General features: G+C 44.9%; 1 protein-coding gene across 3 annotated transcripts in view; it reads left to right on the top strand.

The window, feature by feature from the left end:
- Positions 1-21209, top strand: part of LOC115145391 (exocyst complex component 2) — a 90357-nt gene that overhangs the window by 55472 nt on the left and 13676 nt on the right. For all 3 annotated transcript variants that reach the window (XM_029686918.2, XM_029686920.2, XM_029686917.2), the window contains 11 exons: positions 345-463; positions 8712-8831; positions 9183-9307; positions 9397-9465; positions 9637-9794; positions 11685-11806; positions 13795-13856; positions 14843-14923; positions 15484-15537; positions 16316-16371; positions 16465-16531. In XM_029686918.2, coding sequence (XP_029542778.1) covers positions 345-463; positions 8712-8831; positions 9183-9307; positions 9397-9465; positions 9637-9794; positions 11685-11806; positions 13795-13856; positions 14843-14923; positions 15484-15537; positions 16316-16371; positions 16465-16531 — 1033 coding nt within the window. The remainder of the gene's footprint in view (positions 1-344; positions 464-8711; positions 8832-9182; positions 9308-9396; positions 9466-9636; positions 9795-11684; positions 11807-13794; positions 13857-14842; positions 14924-15483; positions 15538-16315; positions 16372-16464; positions 16532-21209) is intronic.

Here is a 21209-nt window from a genome sequence, read left to right as displayed (position 1 = left end):
GAGGGAGATCGAGGGCACAGGGTTTAGATTTTAACGGGTGTCCTATTGAGGTGCTGTTTACACCCATTTCTCACCTGAGAGTGTCAGTATCACCTGTGAAGTGCTGTTTACACCCATTTCTCTCCTGAGAGTGTCAGTATCACCTGTGAAGTGCTGTTTACACCCATTTCTCACCTGAGAGTGTCAGTATCACCTGTGAAGTGCTGTTTACACCCATTTCTCACCTGAGTGTGTCAGTATCACCTGTGAAGTGCTGTTTACACCCATTTCTCACCTGAGTGTGTCAGTATCACCTGTGAAGTGCTGCTCACGTTTCCAACCCTAACTGTGTGTGTTCCTTCCAGGTACCTGTCTGACCTGCATGCATCAGGGGACCCTGCCTGGCAGTGTATCTCCGCCCAGCACAAGTGGATCCTCGGACTCATGCAGAACTGCAAGGAGGAGTTTATCAATTACCAGAGAGGTGAGTTAAACACACACACATGTTATATCTATGTATACATGCACACACACACACCGATTCTCACACACACACACACAGATTCACTCACGCACGGAAGATAGAAAGAAAAGTCCCCCGTTTTGAAATTTCAGTCAGACTGGTTAGGTTGCCATATGTCAACACGCTCCCTCCTGTCATCTCTCTCTCTTGGCGTTGGACTTGGGTTTCAGGGCCCGACATGTTACAACACACACACACACAGACACTAGGCTGCACAGATGGATTGGAACAATTAACCCCAATGAAGCTGTCTCTCTGTTAAATCAGTACCAGGAATAATGTGAAACCACCTGCTCAGGATGAACAGTACAGACCCATGCTCGCACATGCACAGACACGCACACAAAATGTACATATATCCCCCCCCCCCCCTGCTAGCGACCCCTGTTATTAAGAACACCTGCTCTTTCCATGATAGACTGACCAGTTGAATCCAGGTGAAAGCTAGGATCCCTAAGTCACTTGTTAAATCCACTTCCAAATCCAATGTAGATGAAGGGGAGGAGACCGGTTAAAGAAGGACATGATTGTGTTTGTGTGCCATTCAGAGGGTGAATGGGCAAGACACAATATTTAAGTGCCTTTTGAATGGGGTATAGTAGCAGGTGCCAGACGCACCGGTTTGTGTCAAGAACTGCAATGCTGCTGGGGTTTTCACCCTCAAAAGTTTTGTGTATCAAGAATGGTCCAGCACCCAAAGGACATCCAGCCAACTTGACACAACTGTGGGAAGCATTGGAGTCAACATGGGGCAGCAAGTCAATATTAGGAAGTTGTTCTTAATGTTTTGTACACTCAGTGTCTATATAAGAGTGTGCATAGACAATATGGGCATTATTGTTCTAGTTCTATAGGATGAGCCATGACTAGAATACAGTATATACATATAAAGTGGGTAAAAAGGTATGTAAACATTTGAAAAGGGACCATTATTCAATGACTGTATGTACATAGGGCAGCAGTCTCTAAGGTTCAGGGTCAGAGGCCGGCTAGTGATGCCTGTTTAACAGTTTGATGGAGGGATATGGCAGCAGTCTCTAAGGTTCAGGGTCAGAGGCCGGCTAGTGATGCCTGTTTAACAGTTTGATGGAGGGATAGGGCAGCTGTCTCTAAGGTTCAGGGTACCGGTCAGAGGCCGGCTAGTGATGCCTGTTTATCAGTTTGATGGAGGGATATGGCAGCAGTCTCTAAGGTTCAGGGTACCGGTCAGAGGCCGGCTAGTGATGCCTGTTTAACAGTTTGATGGAGGGATATGGCAGCAGTCTCTAAGGTTCAGGGTACCGGTCAGAGGCCGGCTAGTGATGCCTGTTTAACAGTTCAATGACTGTATGTACATAGGGCAGCAGTCTCTAAGGTTCAGGGTCAGAGGCCGGCTAGTGATGCCTGTTTAACAGTTTGATGGAGGGATATGGAAGCTGTGTTTTCAGTCTCTCGGTCACAGCTTTGATGTACAGCACCATCAGAAAGTATTCACACCTCTTGACTTTTTCCACATTTTGTTGTGTTACAGCCTGAATTTAAAATTGATTTAAATTGAGATTCTGTGTCACTGATCTACAGACACGAAAAGCTGAAATGTCAGTAAGTGTTCAACCCTTTTGTTATGGCCTAAATAAGTTCAGGAGTAAAAGGTTGCTTAACAAGTCACGTAATAAGTTGCATGGACTCGCTCTGTGTGCAACAATAGTGTTGAACATGATTTTTAAATGACTGCCTCATCTCTGTACCCCACACGTACACTTATCTGTAGTCCCTCAGTCGAGCAGTACATTTCAAGCACAGATTCAACCACAAAGACCAGGGCGGTTTTCCAATGCCTTGCAAATAAGGACACATATTGGTAGATATTTGTTTTATTTTTTATTAAAAGCTCACATTAAATATCCCTCTGAACATGGTGCAGTTATAAATTACACTTTGGATGGTGTATCAATACACCCAGTCACTACAAAAATACAGGCGCCCTTCCTAACTCAGTTGCCGGAGAGGAAGGAAAACGCTCAGGGATTTTACCATGAGACCAATGGTGATCTTCAAACAGTTAAAGTAATACTGCATCAAATATGGCAAAGAAATTTACTTTTGTCCTGAATACAACAAAACACTTCACTGAGGACCACCTATTTTCAAGCATGGTGGTGGCTGTATCATGTTATGGGTATGCTTGTCATCGACTAAGGACCACAATAGGTTTTTGGGGATAATAGGAAACAGAATAGAATTAAGCACAGGCAAAATCCTAGAGGAAAACCTGGTTCAGTCTGCTTTCCACCAGACACTGGGAGATGAATTCACCTTTCAGCAGGACAATAACCTGGTTCAGTCTGCTTTCCCCCAGACACTGGGAGATGAATTCACCTTTCAGCAGGACAATAACCTAAAACACAGGGCCAAGTATACACTGGGTGGCCTAGTTACGGTTTTTACTAAAATCAGCTTGGAAATCTATGGCAAGACTTGCAAATGGCTATCTAGCAATGATCAACAACCAACTTGACAGAGCTTGAAGAATACAAAAATAAATAATGGGCAAAGTTTGTACAAAGCTCTTTGAGACTTACCCAGAAAGACTCAGTAATCACTGCCACAGGTGATTCTAACATGTATTGACTCAAGGAGTTGAATACTTCTGAATATTAACATTACATGGCATTTTGTGTATAAAAGTATGGACACCTGCTCGTCAAACATTTCATTACAAAATCATGGCCATTCATATGGAGTTGGTCCCCCTTTGCTGCTATAACAGCCTCCACTCTTCTGGGAAGGCTTTCCACCAGATGTTGGTGGACCATTTCTGCTGGGACTTGCTTCCATTCAGCCACGAGCATTAGTGAGGTCGGGCACTGATGGACGATTAGGCCTGGCTCGCAGTCAGAGTTCCAATTCATCCAACGGTGTTTGTTGGGGTTGAGGTCAGGGCTCTGTGCAGGCCAGTTAAGTTCTTCCACACTGATCTCAACAAACCATTTCTGTATGGACCTCGCTTTGTGCACGGGGGCATTGTCATACTGAAACTATTGCCACAAAGAAGCACAGAATCATCTAGAATGTCATTGTATGGTGTAGCGTTAAGATTTCCCTCCACTGGAACTAAGGGGCCTAGCTCGAACCATGAAACACAGCCCAAGACCATTATTCCTCCTTAACCAAACTTTACAGTTAGCACTATGCATTGGGGCAGGTAACGTTCTCCTGGTATCCGCCAAACCCAGATTTGTCAGTCGGACTGCCAGATGGTGACGTGTGAATCATCACTCCAGAGTCCAATGGCGGCGAGCTTTACACCACTCCGGGCCGACGCTTGACATTGCTCATGGTGATCTTAGGCTTGCAGACAGAACACTGCGTGGGTGGTGGCTGTCATGTATATAGTGGAGTCAGAGTATAAACAGGGATAATGCTAAGGGTAACAGTGGGTTCCGGGGCTCCGTGAGTATGGGGGTTATTGTGCGCTCTCTAATGCTCTTCACCTTGAGCTACAGAGCTGCATCACTCATCTCTGGGATCGAGTTAGTTACACATCGCTACAGACATGGACACTTGGACACAGCTGTCAGACAGCTGTTAGCCTATACGGAGACAGGAAGTCAAGTGTCTGTCTGTGAATTTAGTTAGGGCTTGCAGTGCATAGGCCTACTATATGTAAGGTGAGTCTGTAATTCAGTACATGGATGTCACTCAGATACACTTATGGCATTATTTAAAGGAATCATTGAATATCAAATGCACACACATGCACACACTCAGCAGCAGCTGTCTCCTGTCCCCTGTCTTGTGAGCTCAGCCACTCTACGCACCTGGCAGCCATTTACACTCCTAGACCACATCCCCGCTTCCCTCAGCCCCCCCCCACACCAAACCCAAAACCAGTGCTTACCAAAAGCATCCCTCAACAGCAGCACCCACTGCCCCAACCCCACCAAGACCACATCCACCTAGCTACACCTGAGGCCAGTATCTCTCAAACCTTTCCTCCACCAGCCCCACTCTCTCTCCTCACATCAGTCATCGTCATTAAATAAAGGTTCAATATTTTTATTTAACTTATTTTTTTTTTATCATCAAACGTGCGCACTAATGATTAATTATTATCCAGAGTTCTAGCAGGATGGACCTTGAGACCTATTGTCAGAGTGACGCGTGACAGGGTAGGATGGACCTTGAGACCTATTGTCAGAGTGACGCGTGACAGGGTAGGATGGACCTTGAGACCTATTGTCAGAGTGACGCGTGACAGGGTAGGATGGACCTTGAGACCTATTGTCAGAGTGACGCGTGACAGGGTAGGATGGACCTTGAGACCTATTGTCAGAGTGACGCGTGACAGGGTAGGATGGACCTTGAGACCTATTGTCAGAGTGACGCGTGACAGGGTAGGATGGACCTTGAGACCTATTGTCAGAGTGACAGGATGGACCTTGAGACCTATTGTCAGAGTGACGCGTGACAGGGTAGGATGGACCTTGAGACCTATTGTCAGAGTGACGCGTGACAGGGTAGGATGGACCTTGAGACCTATTGTCAGAGTGACGCGTCAGGATGGACCTTGAGACCTATTGTCAGAGTGACGCGTGACAGGGTGGGAGACCTATTGTCAGAGTGACGCGTGACAGGGTAGGAGACCTATTGTCAGAGTGACGCGTGACAGGGTAGGAGACCTATTGTCAGAGTGACGCGTGACAGGGCAGGATGGACCTTGAGACCTATTGTCAGAGTGACGCGTGACAGGGTAGGATGGACCTTGGACCTATTTGAGACCTATAGGATGGACCTTGAGACCTATTGTCAGAGTGACGCGTGACAGGGTAGGAGACCTTGAGACCTATTGTCAGACGCGTGACAGGGTGACTATTGTCAGAGTGACGCGTGACAGGGTAGGATGGACCTTGAGACCTATTGTCAGAGTGACGCGTGACAGGGTAGGATGGACCTTGAGACCTATTGTCAGAGTGACGCGTGACAGGGTAGGATGGACCTTGAGACCTATTGTCAGAGTGACGCGTGACAGGGTAGGAGACCTATTGTCAGAGTGTCAGGGTAGGATGGTGACCTATTGTCAGAGTGACGCGTGACAGGGTAGGATGGACCTTGAGACCTATTGTCAGAGTGACACGTGACAGGGTAGGAGACCTATTGTCAGAGTGACGCGTGACAGGGTAGGAGACCTATTGTCAGAGTGACGCGTGACAGGGTAGGAGACCTATTGTCAGAGTGACACGTGACAGGGTAGGAGACCTATTGTCAGAGTGACACGTGACAGGGTAGGATGGACCTTGAGACCTATTGTCAGAGTGACAGGGTGACAGGGTGACAGGGTAGGCCTATAGCTCTTCGATTTATTGGTAACTGTTGTAGTTTTCCTCTCATGTCTGGAATGTTCCAGAACGTGAAGGTTCGGAAGCTCATTCTAGTGTGCTGTTTTGACTCTTAATAATTACCTGTGAAAATACCCTAAAATGTAAGTTTTTTTAAAAAAAATTTTTTAACACAATTAATCACATTTTTTGTGTGTGGTTGGTTGGTTTGTAGCGTAGCCGCGAGCAGGGCAGCGCTAGCAGTCAGTGGCTTCTGTATGTCTAGAAGCTCCCATTTTATTTGTCTGTTATCTCAATGCCCAATTCAATTACAAACTGTGTTGCTTTTAGTTCCTGAACAATACACACCCCGCCAAGGAGAAATACAATTAGCAGCAATTGTGTTTGTAGGAAAATAACGTTGTCAGTCGGGTGAATGATTAGAAGGCCAGGACACACGGACTGGTGCAGATCTTCACTGTGCAGTCTTAGGGTATTTATTAGGCAGTGTTAGGGTATTAAGAAAAACTTGAAGGGGCCATTTCAAACTCGGCTGTATTCATATCAACAGCCTGGTAATTCTGTCATTTGAACAGCTCCATGTAAATAACAGATAGGAAAACATGGACAAGAATGAGAGGGAGAAAGCAGCTCCATATTCTAAAAGTATGTGGACACTCCTGCTACCACTGGACCCACGTTAACACCTCCACCAACCACACATGCCAGCACAGATACACTACATGACCAAAAGTATGTGGACACCTGCTCGTCGAACATCTCATTCTAAAATCATGGGCATTAATATGGAGTTGGTCCCCCTTTTGCTGCTATAACAGCCTCCACTCTTCTGGGATGGCTTTCCACTGCATTCTCTGTGCAGGCCAGTCAAGTTCTTCCACACCGATCTGAAGCGTGATTCATCACTCCAGAGAATGCATTTCCACTGCTCCAGAGACCAATGGCAGCGAGCTTTACACCATTCCAACGTCACTTGGCATTGTGCATGGTGATCTTAGGCTTGTGTGCTGCTGCCCGGCCATGGAAACCCATTTCATGAAGCTTCCAGAGGAGTTTAGAACTCGGTAGTGAGTGGCAACCGAGGACAGATGATTTTTACACGGCACATGCTTCAGCACTCGGCGGTCCCATTCAGTGAGCTTGTGTGGCCTACCACTTCACAGCCGAGCCGTTGTTGCTCCTCAACTTTTCCACCACACAATAACAGCACTTACAGTTGACCGGGACAGCTCTAGCAGGGCAGAAACATGATGAACTGACTTGTTGGAAGGTGGCATCCTATGACGGTGCCACTTTGAAAGTCAATGAGCTCTTCAGTGAGGCCATTCTATTTCCAATGTTTGTCTATGGAGATTGCATGGCTGTGTGCTCTATTTTATACACCTGTCAGCAACGGGCTGAAATTCACTAATTTGAAGGGGTGTCCACATACTTTTGTGTGTATATATAGTGTATGTAGAATGTGTTCGTCCTTTACAGAATCACTGGATATGTATATTCTGCACGTGTATGTGTGTGGGAGAGAGTGAGTGCAATAGAGAAAGGGGGAGTGTGTGTATTAGTGTTTAGACAGAAAGCAGTGTGTGTGTGTGTGTGTGTGTGGTCGGGGTTGAGACCCCGTGGGGAACAGGAAGTCGTGCGACCTGCAGGGTAGAGAAGGAAGTGAGCTGCACCGCGCTGACAGAAGACACACAGGGTCTTCACACACACACACACACACACACACACACAGACATGCATATTCACAGAAGGAATTAACTTTCTAATCTTACACATTAAACACACAAGAAACTTTGTAACACACTCTCAATCAGGCCATACCCGATAAACACACACAATGGGCACACACTGCACATATGGAGCTGCTTTCTCTCTCTCATTCTTGTCCATGTTTTCCTATCTTTCTTTTTATAGAGAGAGGGATGAGAGCTGCTGCTGTTGATCCAGGTGTCGGGTGAACCCTTTCCCATGGTGTCGTGTGTGTGTGTGTGTGTGTGTGTGTGTGTGTGTGTGTGTGTGCCTAAATATGTACTTCCAAACATATGTGTTTCTACTTACTGTGCGTCTATATATTCATGTGTTTGAAAAACCGTGTCTGGTCTGTCTGACTCACCTTGTAGACTTTCCTCACATTTGGAGATGGACGGGTTTGGTCTGCTGTACTGTAAGCCTGCTGCCCAAGCAGTCAGTTTGTGACTCACTGTGTGTGTGTCATATGTTCTGGAAATAAGCCCTGTTATTTTTCTCAATGCGTTTACAATAAGGATCTGTGGGCGTGCTATTTAAGCTCTAGTAGTGTTGTTGTATTAGTGCTTTACCCTGAGTTTCTATCACAGTCTTATCAGTGCAGGTTTCACTTTCATGTCAAAGACCAAAGGTCACGGGGCTGACCTTGCAAGGGTGCAAAATAACCGTGCCATCAGCATAAGAGTGCCAGTCACTCCCTGGCTGCAAGTACCACTGTAGCTCTCTATCGCCCTCTTGTGGAGAGCAGTGAGCGGCCTGATCAGGCCAGAGTAATCTGACCCAGATCCGCACAGACGTCACTGTGCCCAGTGTGGCCCAGCTAAACCCAGTTCGCCTCTGCCCTGCCTCTTCAGCTCCCCTTTGCTCGCTTCTCCTCTCCTCATCCTCCCCCTTTTACTTTTCTCTCTCACCCTGAAACAACAGGGCATTCTTTCTGTTACTGGCCAGGGGAGAGGTGGAACAGAAGACAAAATAAAGAACGGAGGAGAGGAGCGAGTGAGGGATTGTTTGGTGTGAAAGCCTGCTGAGATTATTGAGGAGTTATTAGGAAAAATGTTTATTTAATCTCTCAAGTATGTGTTCCTGTGGGTTTATTTCTCTCTTTTTCTCTCCCCCCCCCCTCTCCTTCTATCTCTCCATCTCAGTTGGCTTGGGGGCCATAGCCCTGGATCTAGAGGGGGACCCTCGCCCATCGGCTTTCAGTAGGATCAGAGACACAGCTCCTCTGAATAAGGGGGGCATCTTGCATACCCCACGCCACAGCAGTGAGTAATCCTACTATATTATAGTACAGTATAACAATACACACACTCTACCAGACATTTTCAACCTGGGAGTTTTGAAAGGGTCGTGGACATGTTTCCCCAAAAAACATCAGCACTGTGTACAGTGGGGCAAAAAAGTATTTAGTCAGCCACCAATTGTGCAAGTTCTCCCACTTAAAAAGATGAGAGGCCTGTAATTTTCATCATAGGTACACTTCAACTATGACAGACAAAATGAGAAAAAAAATCCAGAAAATCACATTGCCCCATTGTACATTTGTAAAGTTTAATTGTGAACTATTCTATATTTTTATGTATAACCGGTCTGTCTCCTGTCTTTGTGTGTTGCAGCCTGGCATTATGAGACACCCCAGCAGGTGCAGTTTGTGGAGAAGCTGTCGGACGTGGTGATTGGCCAGCTCCCCAACTTCTGGAAGCTCTGGATCTCCTACGTCAACGGCAGCCTCTTCAGCGAGGTATGCAAAACGGACCGTGATTGGGCGTCATGAATGTAATGATCCAACACAGCATATTTTCACTGTTGTCAAACGTGTGCTTTTATCAGACTGGAGAGAAATCTGGCCAGGTTGAAAAGTCAAAGAAGAATGCCAGGCAGAGACAGAACGACTTTAAGGTGAGTTGTGTTGGATATAGTTTTAGAAACACTTTTTATAACCATAAGAATGCCCTCTCATCAGTGTCTACGGTTTTCAGAGCTAAAGCAAAATGGTCAGTGCCTTGTAATGGGGTCCAAATACTGTTGTATTGTTGTAGGACTCAAGTCTGTTTCTGTGTGTCTGTATAGAAAATGATAGAGGAAGTGACTCATCGCTTGGTGAAGCTGGTGAGAGGTGCTCTGCTCCCCTCCACCCTGACAGAGCTGGAGCTGAGATTGTACGGTGGCTGGGAGAATAAGACTGAGCTCACTGGACCCTGGCTCACTCAGGTCATACACATCGTTAGGTATGGACATGTCACTGTAGTGCAGAGTTCCCCAACTGGTGGCCCGCGCACTGAATTTGGCCCGTGGGTGGTTTTATTTGGCCCCCCAAATTCGCTGACAATTATTATTATCTTTATTGTTGGACATAAAACTCTAAAAACACAAGGAAATGAGCTCCAAGTGATTTTAATTTTGGAAATCTGTTCCGAAGTATTCTCACGCATAAGAGAGAAACACAGTTGAAGTCGGAATTTTACATACACCTTAACCAAATACATTTAAACTCAGTTCTTCACAATTCCTGACATTTAATCCAGTCAGGATCACCACTTTATTTTAAGAATGTGAAATGTCAGAATAATAGGAGAGAGAATTATTTATTTCAGCTTTTGTTTCTTTCATCACTTTCCCAGTGGGTCAGAAGTTTACATGCACTCAATTGGTATTTGGTAGCATTGCCTTGAAATTGTTTAACTTGGGTCAAACGTTTCGGGTAGCCTTCCACAATAAGTTGGGTGAATTTTGGCCCATTCCTCCTGCCAGAGCTGGTGTAACTGAGTCAGGTTTGTAGGCCTTCTTGCTCGCACAGTCTTTTCCAGTTCTGCCCACAAATGTTCTATAGGATTGAGGTCAGGGCTTTGTGATGGCCACTCCAATACCTTGACTTTGTTGTCCTTAAGCCATTTTGCCACAACTTTGGAAGTATGCTTGGGGTCATTGTCCATTTGGAAAACCCATTTGCGACTGAGCTTTAACTTTAACTGATGTCTTGAGATGTTGCTTCAATATATCCACGTAATTTTCCATCCTCATGATGCCATCTATTTTGGTTTGTGCACCAGTCCCTCGTGCAGCAAAGCACCCCCACAGCATGATGCTGCTACCCCTGTGCTTCACGGTTGGGATGGTGTTCTTCGGCTTGCAAGCCTCCCCCTTTTTCCTCCAAACATAGCGATGGTCATTATGGCCAAACAGTTCAATTTTTGTTTCATCCGACCAGAGGACATTTTTCTCCAAAAAGTTTAAGATCTTTGTTCCCATGTGTAGGCGTGCTTTTTTATGGCGGTTTGAGTGGCTTCTACCTTGTTGAGCAGCCTTTCAGGTTATGTCGATATAGGACTTATTTTACTGTGGATATAGATACTTTTGTACCTGTTTCCTCCAGCATCTTCACAAGGTCCTTTGCTGTTGTTCTGGAATTGATTTGCTCTTTTCGCACCAAAGTACGTTCATCTCTAGGAGACAGACAGCGTCTCCTTCCAGAGCGGTATGACGGCTGCGTGGTCCCATGGTGTTTATACTTGCGTACTATTGTTTGTACAGATGAACGTGGTACCTGCAGGTGTTTGGAAATTGCTCCCAAGGATGAACCAGACTTGTGGAGGTCTACAATTTATTTTCTGAGGTCTTGGCTGATTTCTTTTGATTTTCCCATGATGTCAAGCAAAGAGTTGTTGGAAAAATTCCTTGTCATGTCCTAACCAACTTGCCAAAACTATAGTTTGTTAACAAGAAATTTGTGGAGTGGTTGAAAAACGAGTTTTAATGACTCCAACCTACGTGTATATAAACTTCCAACTTCAACTGTTTATACAAATGTAAGCCAGGTTTGAATTGATTATGTTTTAGTCAAATATTATATCTGTTTTGCATTCTTGCGGTCAATTTGCAGTTTGTAGTCTACAAATGATTTGTAATTATGTTTCAGGCCCCTGACCATCCGCTCAAGATAAATCTGAATCTAATTGATAATCCCTGATTTTGTTGTGTGTGTGTGTGAACGTATACCCCATATTCCTGACCCCCAATCCCACCTCCACTGTCTCACAGTCTCTTTCGTTTTCCTGCCTTCTATTTCTCCCTCATTTCTTACCCTCTCTCCCCTCTCTCTTTTTCTCCCACGTCTTCAGAATACTTTTTGAGGCTCTGGTAGCTCTCGAGATCCCCAATGATCTACTGCAGGTGATCCAGGATCTATTGTTAGAGCTGAGACACCACTGTCTACTGGTCACCCTGCACCACACCGCAGAGGGTGAGGAAAGGGAGGATGGAGATATGGGAGGGGGGAGATCTACTGTTGGAGCTGAGACACCACTGTTGACTGGTCACCCTGCACCACAACGCAGAGTGGAAGGGAGTTAGGGATCTACTGTAGGAGCTGAGACATCAACTGGTCATCCTACCCTCTGCACCCTGGAGAGAGGGGGAGCTGGAAGGATAGCGATGTAGCGAGGTTGGGGGATAGGGGAGAGGAGAAATGGAAGGGGTGAGTTATGTGAGGTTGGGGGAGAGGAGAAATGGAAGGGGTGAGTTATGTGAGGTTGGGGGATAGGGGAAATGGAAGGGGTGAGTTATGTGAGGTTGGGGGATAGGGGGAAATGGAAGGGGTGAGTTATGTGAGGTTGGGGGATAGGGGAAATGGGATAGTTGTAGGAGGTTGGGGGATAGGGGAGAAATGGAAGGGGTGAGTTATGTGAGGTTGGGGGAGGGAAATGGAAGGGGGAGAAATGGGATAGGGAAATGGGATAGCGAGGTTGAGGTTGGGGGATAGGGGAAATGGGATAGCGATGTAGCGAGGTTGGGGGATATGGGATAGGGAAATGGGGGATAGGGGGAAATGGGATAGCGAGGTTGGGGGATAGGGGGAAATGGGATAGCGATGTAGCGAGGTTGGGGGATAGGGGAAATGGGATAGCGAGGTTGGGGGATAGGGGAGAAATGGGATAGCGATGTAGCGAGGTTGGGGGATAGGGGAAATGGGATAGTGATGTAGCGAGGTTGGGGGATAGGGGAAATGGGATAGCGATGTAGTGAGGTTGGGGGATAGGGGAGAAATGGGATAGCGATGTAGCGAGGTTGGGGGATAGGGGAAATGGGGGATGTAGCGAGGTTGGGGGATAGGGAAATGGGAGAAGGTTGGGGATAGGGAAATGGGATAGCGAGGTTGGGGGATAGGGGAGAAATGGGATAGCGATGTTGGGGGATAGGGGAGAAATGGGTTGTTGGGGGATAGGGGAAATGGGATAGTGATGTAGCGAGGTTGGGGGATAGGGGAAATGGGATAGCGAGGTTGGGGGATAGGGGAGAAATGGGATAGTGATGTAGCGAGGTTGGGGGATAGGGGAAATGGGATAGCGATGTAGCGAGGTTGGGGGATAGGGAGAAATGGGATAGCGATGTAGCGAGGTTGGGGGATAGGGAAATCGGATAGCGAGGTTGGGGGATAGGGGAAATGGGATAGCGATGTAGCGAGGTTGGAGGATAGGGAAATGGGATAGCGAGGTTGGGGGATAGGGGAAATCGGATAGCGAGGTTGGGGGATAGGGGGAAATGGGATAGCGATGTAGCGAGGTTGGGGGATAGGGGAAATGGGATAGCGATGTAGCGAGGTTGGGGGATAGGGGGAAATGGGATAGCGATGTAGCGAGGTTGGGGGATAGGGAAATGGGATAGCGATGTAGCGAGGTTGGGGGATAGGGGAAATGGGATAGCGATGTAGCGAGGTTGGGGGATAGGGGAAATCGGATAGCGAGGTTGGGGGATAGGGGAGAAATGGAAGGGGTGAGTTATGTGAGGTTGGGGGATAGGGGAAATGGGATAGCAATGTAGCGAGGTTGGGGGATAGGGGAAATGGGATAGCAATGTAGCGAGGTTGGGGGATAGGGGAGAAATGGAAGGGGTGAGTTATGTGAGGTTAGAGAAAGTGTTAGTGTTCAGTGAAAGGTGGTTTGTGGTTAACAAGTTTGGTTATTCTGACGGTGGTCCTAGTTCTATAGAACATCTGGGTTGATAGTACCAACTAAAGGTGGTTTTGAAGGTAGTTATACACTAGTTTAGAGGGTCATTTCACGTTCTACTTCAGTCTTCCTCCAAACAACACAGTCCTATTTAAAATGTAATGTGAACTGGTCATGACCATTCAGTTGTTAGCCATCTTTGACCTAGTAGATCAAAAATCATGTAAAGAGTACACATTTGTAGCCTCTACAATCATTCATGTTTTTGTATGTGCTTTGTCAGATGTCAAAAGGGTTGCAGAGAAAGAGGACTGGGTCGTAGACAATGAAGGAATCACCAGCCTGGTAAAGCTATAGTTACTATAATATACACTCCACTTAGTGATATATCATGATTTATTATGGTAAGATACAGTATGATATAAAATATGACATGGTGTAATCTACAGTGCATTCGGAAAGTATTCAGACCCCTTGACTTTTTCCACATTTTGTTACGTTACAACCGTATTCTAAACGTAGCAACATCTTTTTTTTAAATATTTTTTTATTTTACCTTTATTTAACTAGGCAAGTCAGTCAAAAACACATTCTTATTTTCAATGACGGCCTACACTCCTGTGTTCCAATGGCACGTTGTTAGCTAATCCAAGTTTATCATTTTAAAAGGCAAATTGATCATTAGAAAACCCTTTTACAATTAGGTTAGCACAGCTGAGAAATGTTGTTCTGATTAAAGAAGCAATAAAACTGGCCTTCTTTAGACTAGTTGAGTATCTGGAGCATCAGCATTTGTGGGTTCGATTGCAGGCTCAAAATGACCAGAAACAAATAACTTTCTTCTGAAACTCATCAGTTAACTGCCTGTTCATGGGCAAGAGGACAAGACAGATTTGTACCTTGTCAGCTCAGGGGTTTGAACATTTACGTTGTAGCAACCTTTTTTTTTTTTAAATATTTTTTTATTTTACCTTTATTTAACGGTTACTTATTTTAGTCCAATGCTCTAACCACTAGGCTACGCTGCCGCCCTCTCAAGGATGATCAATGGAAACAGGATGCACCTGAGCTCAATTTCGAGTCTCATAGCAAAGGGTCTGAATACTTATGTAAACAAGGTTTTTGTTCTTTATTTTTAATACGTTTGCAAACATTTCTAAAAAACAGTTTTGCTTTGTCATTATGGGGTATTGTGTGTAGATTGATGAGAAAAATATATAATTGAATCAGTTTTAGAATAAGGCTGTAACGTAACAAAATGTGGAAAATGTCAAGTGGTCTGAATACTTTCTGAATACACTGTATGTATTCGATCTGTGTGTTGTGAGCAGCCGGCCCAGTTTGAGCAGTGCATGGTGCAGATGCTGCAGTCACTCAAAGAACCCATGGAGACCAAACCTGGGGAGGTCAATGTAAGAAACACACACACATTACACATCACACACACATTACACTATCACAGAATCTCATTCATCTATGTGAACTACTGCCAAAATTAGGGAAACACCAACATAAAGTGTCTCAATGGGGTGTTGGTCCAACGCGAGCCACCAGATCAGCTTCACTGCACCTTGGCATAGATTCTCAGGCTTCGCTCCATAATCTCCTTTAAGTGTTCAATTCGGGTTGAGATTTGGTGAATGAGACACACGCCCTTTAAACTCCCTATGCTCCTTTGAGACCCCTCTTTCAGAGTCACTGAGATCTCTTCTAGCCATGGTAGCCAAAATAATGGGCAACTGGACATTTTGTATACATGACCCCTAAGCATGATGGGATATTCATTGCTTAATGGACAAACCACACCTGTGTGGAAGCACCTGCTTTCAATATACGTTGCATCCCTCATTTACTCAAGTGTTTCCTTTATTTTGGTAGTTACCTGGATATGTTGTTGTGTTGGACACAGTGTGATAGTTGTTTTATGCGGCTGAGTGTCCTGTCTCACCTTGCTCTCCTCTCCTGTCTTCAGATCCTCCAGTTGGATCAGGACCAGGCCTCAGAGCTCTGTATGGACATCATAAAGGTACTGTACAGTCACTGCAGACAGTATATTTTACCACGATAATACAGAGTAGAGATTCATATTACAGTATAGTTCAACATAGGAATCCCTTCGATTTACTGGTAGTTTAGCATGAAGGTATGGCGTGAATGTCACTAGAGAATAAGTTTACTCTATATTTCACTCTGTCTACACTGAAGGGACTCCTACAGGTCACAGGTCGTCTATAGGCTACAATACAGAAGTTCCAGGACACATATTAAAACTAGTCCTGGACTTTCAATGGAGAATCTCCACTGAGATTAGTCTAATCTATGTCCGTTGAACTGGCCCTTACATTATTGTAGACTTTTTTTAACTTTGTAGCATGAAGGGGCCAGGAAGCTCTGTGGGAGGATCATGAAGGTGCGGTACAAAGTAGAGTCAAGGATTACGTCATATTTCACCATAGGAATACCTACAGAAACCAGTCGTTTACTGTAGGTCTTCAGTGCACAAATTCAGTTCAAATTCAGTAGACATGTAGATGATGGTACTTTCCGAGCAGGTTCGAGAGCAAGTGGAAAAGCTCTGGAAGGACATCAATAAGGTATGGTACAGACTAGATAAGAGACTAGGATTACACTCCTATTATCCCAAAGGAATCACTACAGATTCTAGGTAGTTTTACTGTAGGTTTACAGTGCAATCCATTCACCCCATTCAGTAGACTTTTAGAATATAGTACACTGTTACTGTTGTCTAGGTGTGTCTGAGTAACTGATCTGTATATGTGACTGACCTGTAACGCCTATTCCAGGTGTTCATCAACTGCTTGGAGCAGCTGAGCACTAAAACAGACAGAGACACCTCACGGTGAGTACAGTCCGGGACTTTACTTCCAGGGTCCTTTTGTACGTCTGCATTAGTGTTTTTTAAACTCTTCGGTGTGTGTGTGTGTGTTCTCAGTATGTCCGTGGACCTGGCCTCTCCAAACTTGTTCAGTGGCATTCAGGAGGACTTCTGTCCAACACTGGTACGAAAATCTTATTTTTCTCATTCTGAGACTATTGGCCTCAATTTCACTCTACAGGATTACCGATGTCAGTAAGCATTCTCAATTAGGGTTCTTTCTCGCTCTCGATCTCTCTTACAATCTCACCCCACTACACACACACACACACATACACACACACAAACAAACACACATGTATCTCCTTCACTGGCAAACCAAACCACTCTGTGTTATGATGCTGTTTCCTGGTTGTGGACAGGAAGCAGGCACAACCTTATTTCCTGTAAATACTATATGTTGAGATGAGAGTGAATGGCATGGGTGTCATGTGGGGGGGGGGGTGATGACAAAGAGGAGTGTGTGTGTGTAGGGTTTTTCTGGTAAAGGGAAATAGAGCAGGGGCAGATGGGGTTTCCCCTAGTCTCTAGCAGGGTTGATATGGTGAGACTGACAGCCAGGCAATATTCAGAGCAGATGCCCAGAGTGTTTTTATGCGCACCAACGCTTGATACATAAACCATTGTAAAGGATTAACTGCATGAAGAAATATTCATAGTAAGATACTTTTTTTTTTTTTTCATTTTATTTAACCTTTATTTAACTAGGCACGTCAGTTTAAGAACAAAATCTTATTTACAATGACGGGTCACTGGGGAACAGTGGGTTAACTGCCTTGTTCAGCTCGGGGATTCGATCCGGCAACCTTTCAATTACTGGCCCAACGCTCTAACCGCTAGGCTACCTGGCGAGCAAAGCAAAACAAAAATATAAACGCAAAATGCAACAATTTTAACAATTTTACTGAGTTACAGTTCATATAAGTGAATCAGTCACTTGAAATTAATTTATTAGCCCCTAATCTATTGATTTCACATGACTGAGCAGGAGCGCAGCCATTTGTGTGCCTAGGAGTGAATAGGCCCACCCACTGGGGAGCCAGGCCCAGCCAATCAGAATGGGTTTTTCCCCTCAAAAGGGCTTTATTACAGTCCAAAATACTCTTCAGTTTCAAAATACTCCTCAGAAACCGGATGTGGGGGTCCTGATCCGGCCGTAGTTACGCGTGGTTGTGATTGCACTCTGTGGCATTGTGTTGTGTGACAAACATGTTAGAGTGGCCTTTTATATTCCACAGACACTGGACAGAGGAACCTAGAATCCCGGAGTTGCCTCTTCACTTTTGCTTTGCTCACACAAAGCCCTGGAAATAAATTGCTTGCACTGCACACAGTTTTCATGGGCCTTGTTTTGTGAGCACCTGCCGCAGGTGTCGCATAATCTCTGGGAAGAGGTTGCGTGACATGGTCTCTCTGAAACAGTCCACACCATACCTATCAGACCAAAATAACTCTGCATCCATGCTCATACTGACGCATGCCCCACAGACATACACGATAAAATGCTTTGAGTTCATCCATAGACATGCCCCACAGACATACACGATAAAATGCTTTGAGTTCATCCATAGACATGTCCCACAGACATACACGAGTGCAATAAATGCTTTGACTTCATCCATGTCCCACATACTGTTTATTTTTCTGTGCGCATGAGCAACAGTACATTACTCTGATGTGCTACTACATCTGCATGCCACATAAACTCGTCACTCTTTTCTATCCAAACCGTGCCGTCCCTCCCAGACTCCTGTCTCATGGTGGCAGTTGGGATCACAGTCTAAGTTGGCTCTGTTCTGGGTTTTCTGCGGTGAGGCTCAGGCAACGGAGACGGAGGCTCGAAGTCAACATTAGAATCAGATGAAGACTCATCATCAGCAACGTCGATTTTCAAGCTCCATATTCGTTACTCCAATTCATCTAGTCTGTCAGTGCGTCGTCGTTTGGTTCGGCTTGCCATTCTGAACTACACACCTATGTTACACTCAGTGTCTGATTTGACTCTCCGATGGGAAATGATATACAATTTCCAGCCTTTCATAATACAATAATTAGACAGCCCACAATTCGTAAATTAAATAATAAAATACACTATTGTTTAAATGCACTCATCCTCTTAACCCTCATTATTCAGATAATTCAGTTGAATCATCTAGTTGAATCACCCCTCCATCATTCGGTTCATTGAAGTCTCATGCACCATTGTCAGTTTCTATTTGGTTCTATCGCCCATTCATCCATTGATAACAGAATAGCATATTTAAATGTTATTAGGTTACTAGTGTTTGCTTAGTAGCCACCGCAATGCTGCCACACGAGTGGTCATGTGCTGAATGCATGGACAGCACAGATATTCTTGGAAAAAGTGACATTCTTAAATAGAGATGCACCTCTTGAATTTGAGAGTTATTTGACAAAGGTACATGTCATAGAAGCTGCAGAATATGCTCTTTCTGATATCTTTAAGAAATGGCTTTCTTCTTGTCATTCTTCCATAAAGGCCAGATTTGTGCAATATACGACTGATTGTTGTCCTATGGACAGAGTGTCCCACCTCAGCTGTAGATCTCTGCAGTTCATCCAGAGTGATCATGGGCCTCTTGGCTGCATCTCTGATCAGTCTTCTCCTTGTATGAGCTGAAAGTTTAGAGGGACGGCCAGGTCTTGGTAGATTTGCAGTGGTCTGATACTCCTTCCATTTCAATATTATCGCTTGCACAGTGCTCCTTGGGATGTTTAAAGCTTGGGAAATCTTTTTGTATCCAAATCCGGCTTTAAACTTCTTCACAACAGTATCTCGGACCTGCCTGGTGTGTTCCTTGTTCTTCATGATGCTCTCTGCGCTTTTAACGGACCTCTGAGACTATCACAGTGCAGGTGCATTTATACGGAGACTTGATTACACATAGGTGGATTGTATTTATCATCATTAGTCATTTAGGTCAACATTGGATCATTCAGAGATCCTCACTGAACTTCTGGAGAGAGTTTGCTGCACTGAAAGTAAAGGGGCTGAATAATTTTGCACGCCCAATTTTTCAGTTTTGATTTGTTAAAAAAGTTTGAAATATCCAATAAATGTTGTTCCACTTCATGATTGTGTCCCACTTGTTGTTGATTCTTCACAAAAAAATACAGTTTTATATCTTTATGTTTGAAGCCTGAAATGTGGCAAAAGGTCGCAAAGTTCAAGGGGGCCGAATACTTTCGCAAGGCACTGTACTTCACTGTATCCATATCAGTAAGGCCAGATTGTCCAAATTCTACCCAAACGTTGAAGGTACATTTGACCGATGTAAAAGCTCCTTGGCGGACTTGACTCGCATGTTCTGGTCCTGTCCCCATCTGGTAGGCTATTGGTCCACTATATTTAAAACCCTTTCATTTGGAGTTGCAGCCTAGTACAGAAATAGTTATTTTTGGAGTATCAAACAACAATCCTGCCCTGACCAGTAGACAGCTAGATGCCTTTGCCTCTCTGTTGACCCGCAGAAGGAGTTTATTGGATTCTAAAATCTGTAAATCCACCCTTAGCTTCGCTTTGGCTCAAGGATTTGATGCTGTTCCTAAAATTAAGTATACCATTCGAGGGTCAACCAACTCATTTTACTCCACCTGGGACCCGACGATATCCTATTTTGACTCCAAACACTTCCTCCAGATTAGTACTCTTGGCCTCACCTCCACTCCTTTGACTCCAAACACTTCCTCCAGATTAGTACTCTTGGCCTCACCTCCACTCCTTTGACTCCAAACACTTCCTCCAGATTAGTACTCTTGGCCTCACCTCCACTCCTTTGACTCCAAACACTTCCTCCAGATTAGTACTCTTGGCCTCACCTCCACTCCTTTGACTCCAAACACTTCCTCCAGATTAGTACTCTTGGCCTCACCTCCACTCCTTTGACTCCAAACACTTCCTCCAGATTAGTACTCTTGGCCTCACCTCCACTCCTTTGACTCCAAACACTTCCTCCAGATTAGTACTCTTGGCCTCACCTCCACTCCTTTGACTCCAAACTTCCTCCAGATTAGTACTCTTGGCCTCACCTCCACTTCCTCCAGATTAGTACTCTTGACTCCAAACACTTCCTCCAGATTAGTACTCTTGGCCTCACCTCCACTCCTTTGACTCCAAACACTTCCTCCAGATTAGTACTCTTGGCCTCACCTCCACTCCTTTGACTCCAAACACTTCCTCCAGATTAGTACTCTTGGCCTCACCTCCACTCCTTTGACTCCAAACACTTCCTCCAGATTAGTACTCTTGGCCTCACCTCCACTCCTTGATGTTATTATAAAATGATTGGCTGCTGATTAAAATAGGCATAGCACAAACTCATAATTACACTATTGTCTTTCCTTATCATTCAGTTAGGCCTCATTTTAAATTCAATTGTGAAGTAAGGTGCACAATTATCGCCCATTCACCTATTTGACATTCATTCAGTGAGGAGAGAGAGACTCATTAGTACCTGACTGGGTACCAACGTCCAACAGCACATTGTCTTGGCGGGTTAAGTTGGGAATAGGTGTGGAAACAAATGGTAAAAAGGCTCTACTTTTCTGTTTGTGATTTCAAAATGCTGACAAATGAGCAGTGTAAAATACAAACATTTAGGAAAAGTCAGGGAAGGAGCAGGACATAAAAATAAAAATAATAATTTAATTGACAAAATGAAAGGTTGGCCACAGCTGTTGGCCACAGCTGTTGGCCTGTGACGGTTCTTGTGTTAAGAGTGAACCTGTTCCACTAATCATGTCAGTGAGGTAGCTGTTCTCATTTAACTTGTATCAGAGGG

This window comes from Oncorhynchus nerka, linkage group LG17 (assembly GCF_034236695.1).
Source record: "Oncorhynchus nerka isolate Pitt River linkage group LG17, Oner_Uvic_2.0, whole genome shotgun sequence".
Lineage (NCBI taxonomy): Eukaryota > Metazoa > Chordata > Actinopteri > Salmoniformes > Salmonidae > Oncorhynchus > Oncorhynchus nerka.
Note: the sequence above shows the minus strand (reverse complement) of the source record. Positions and strands in the feature narration are given on the sequence as shown.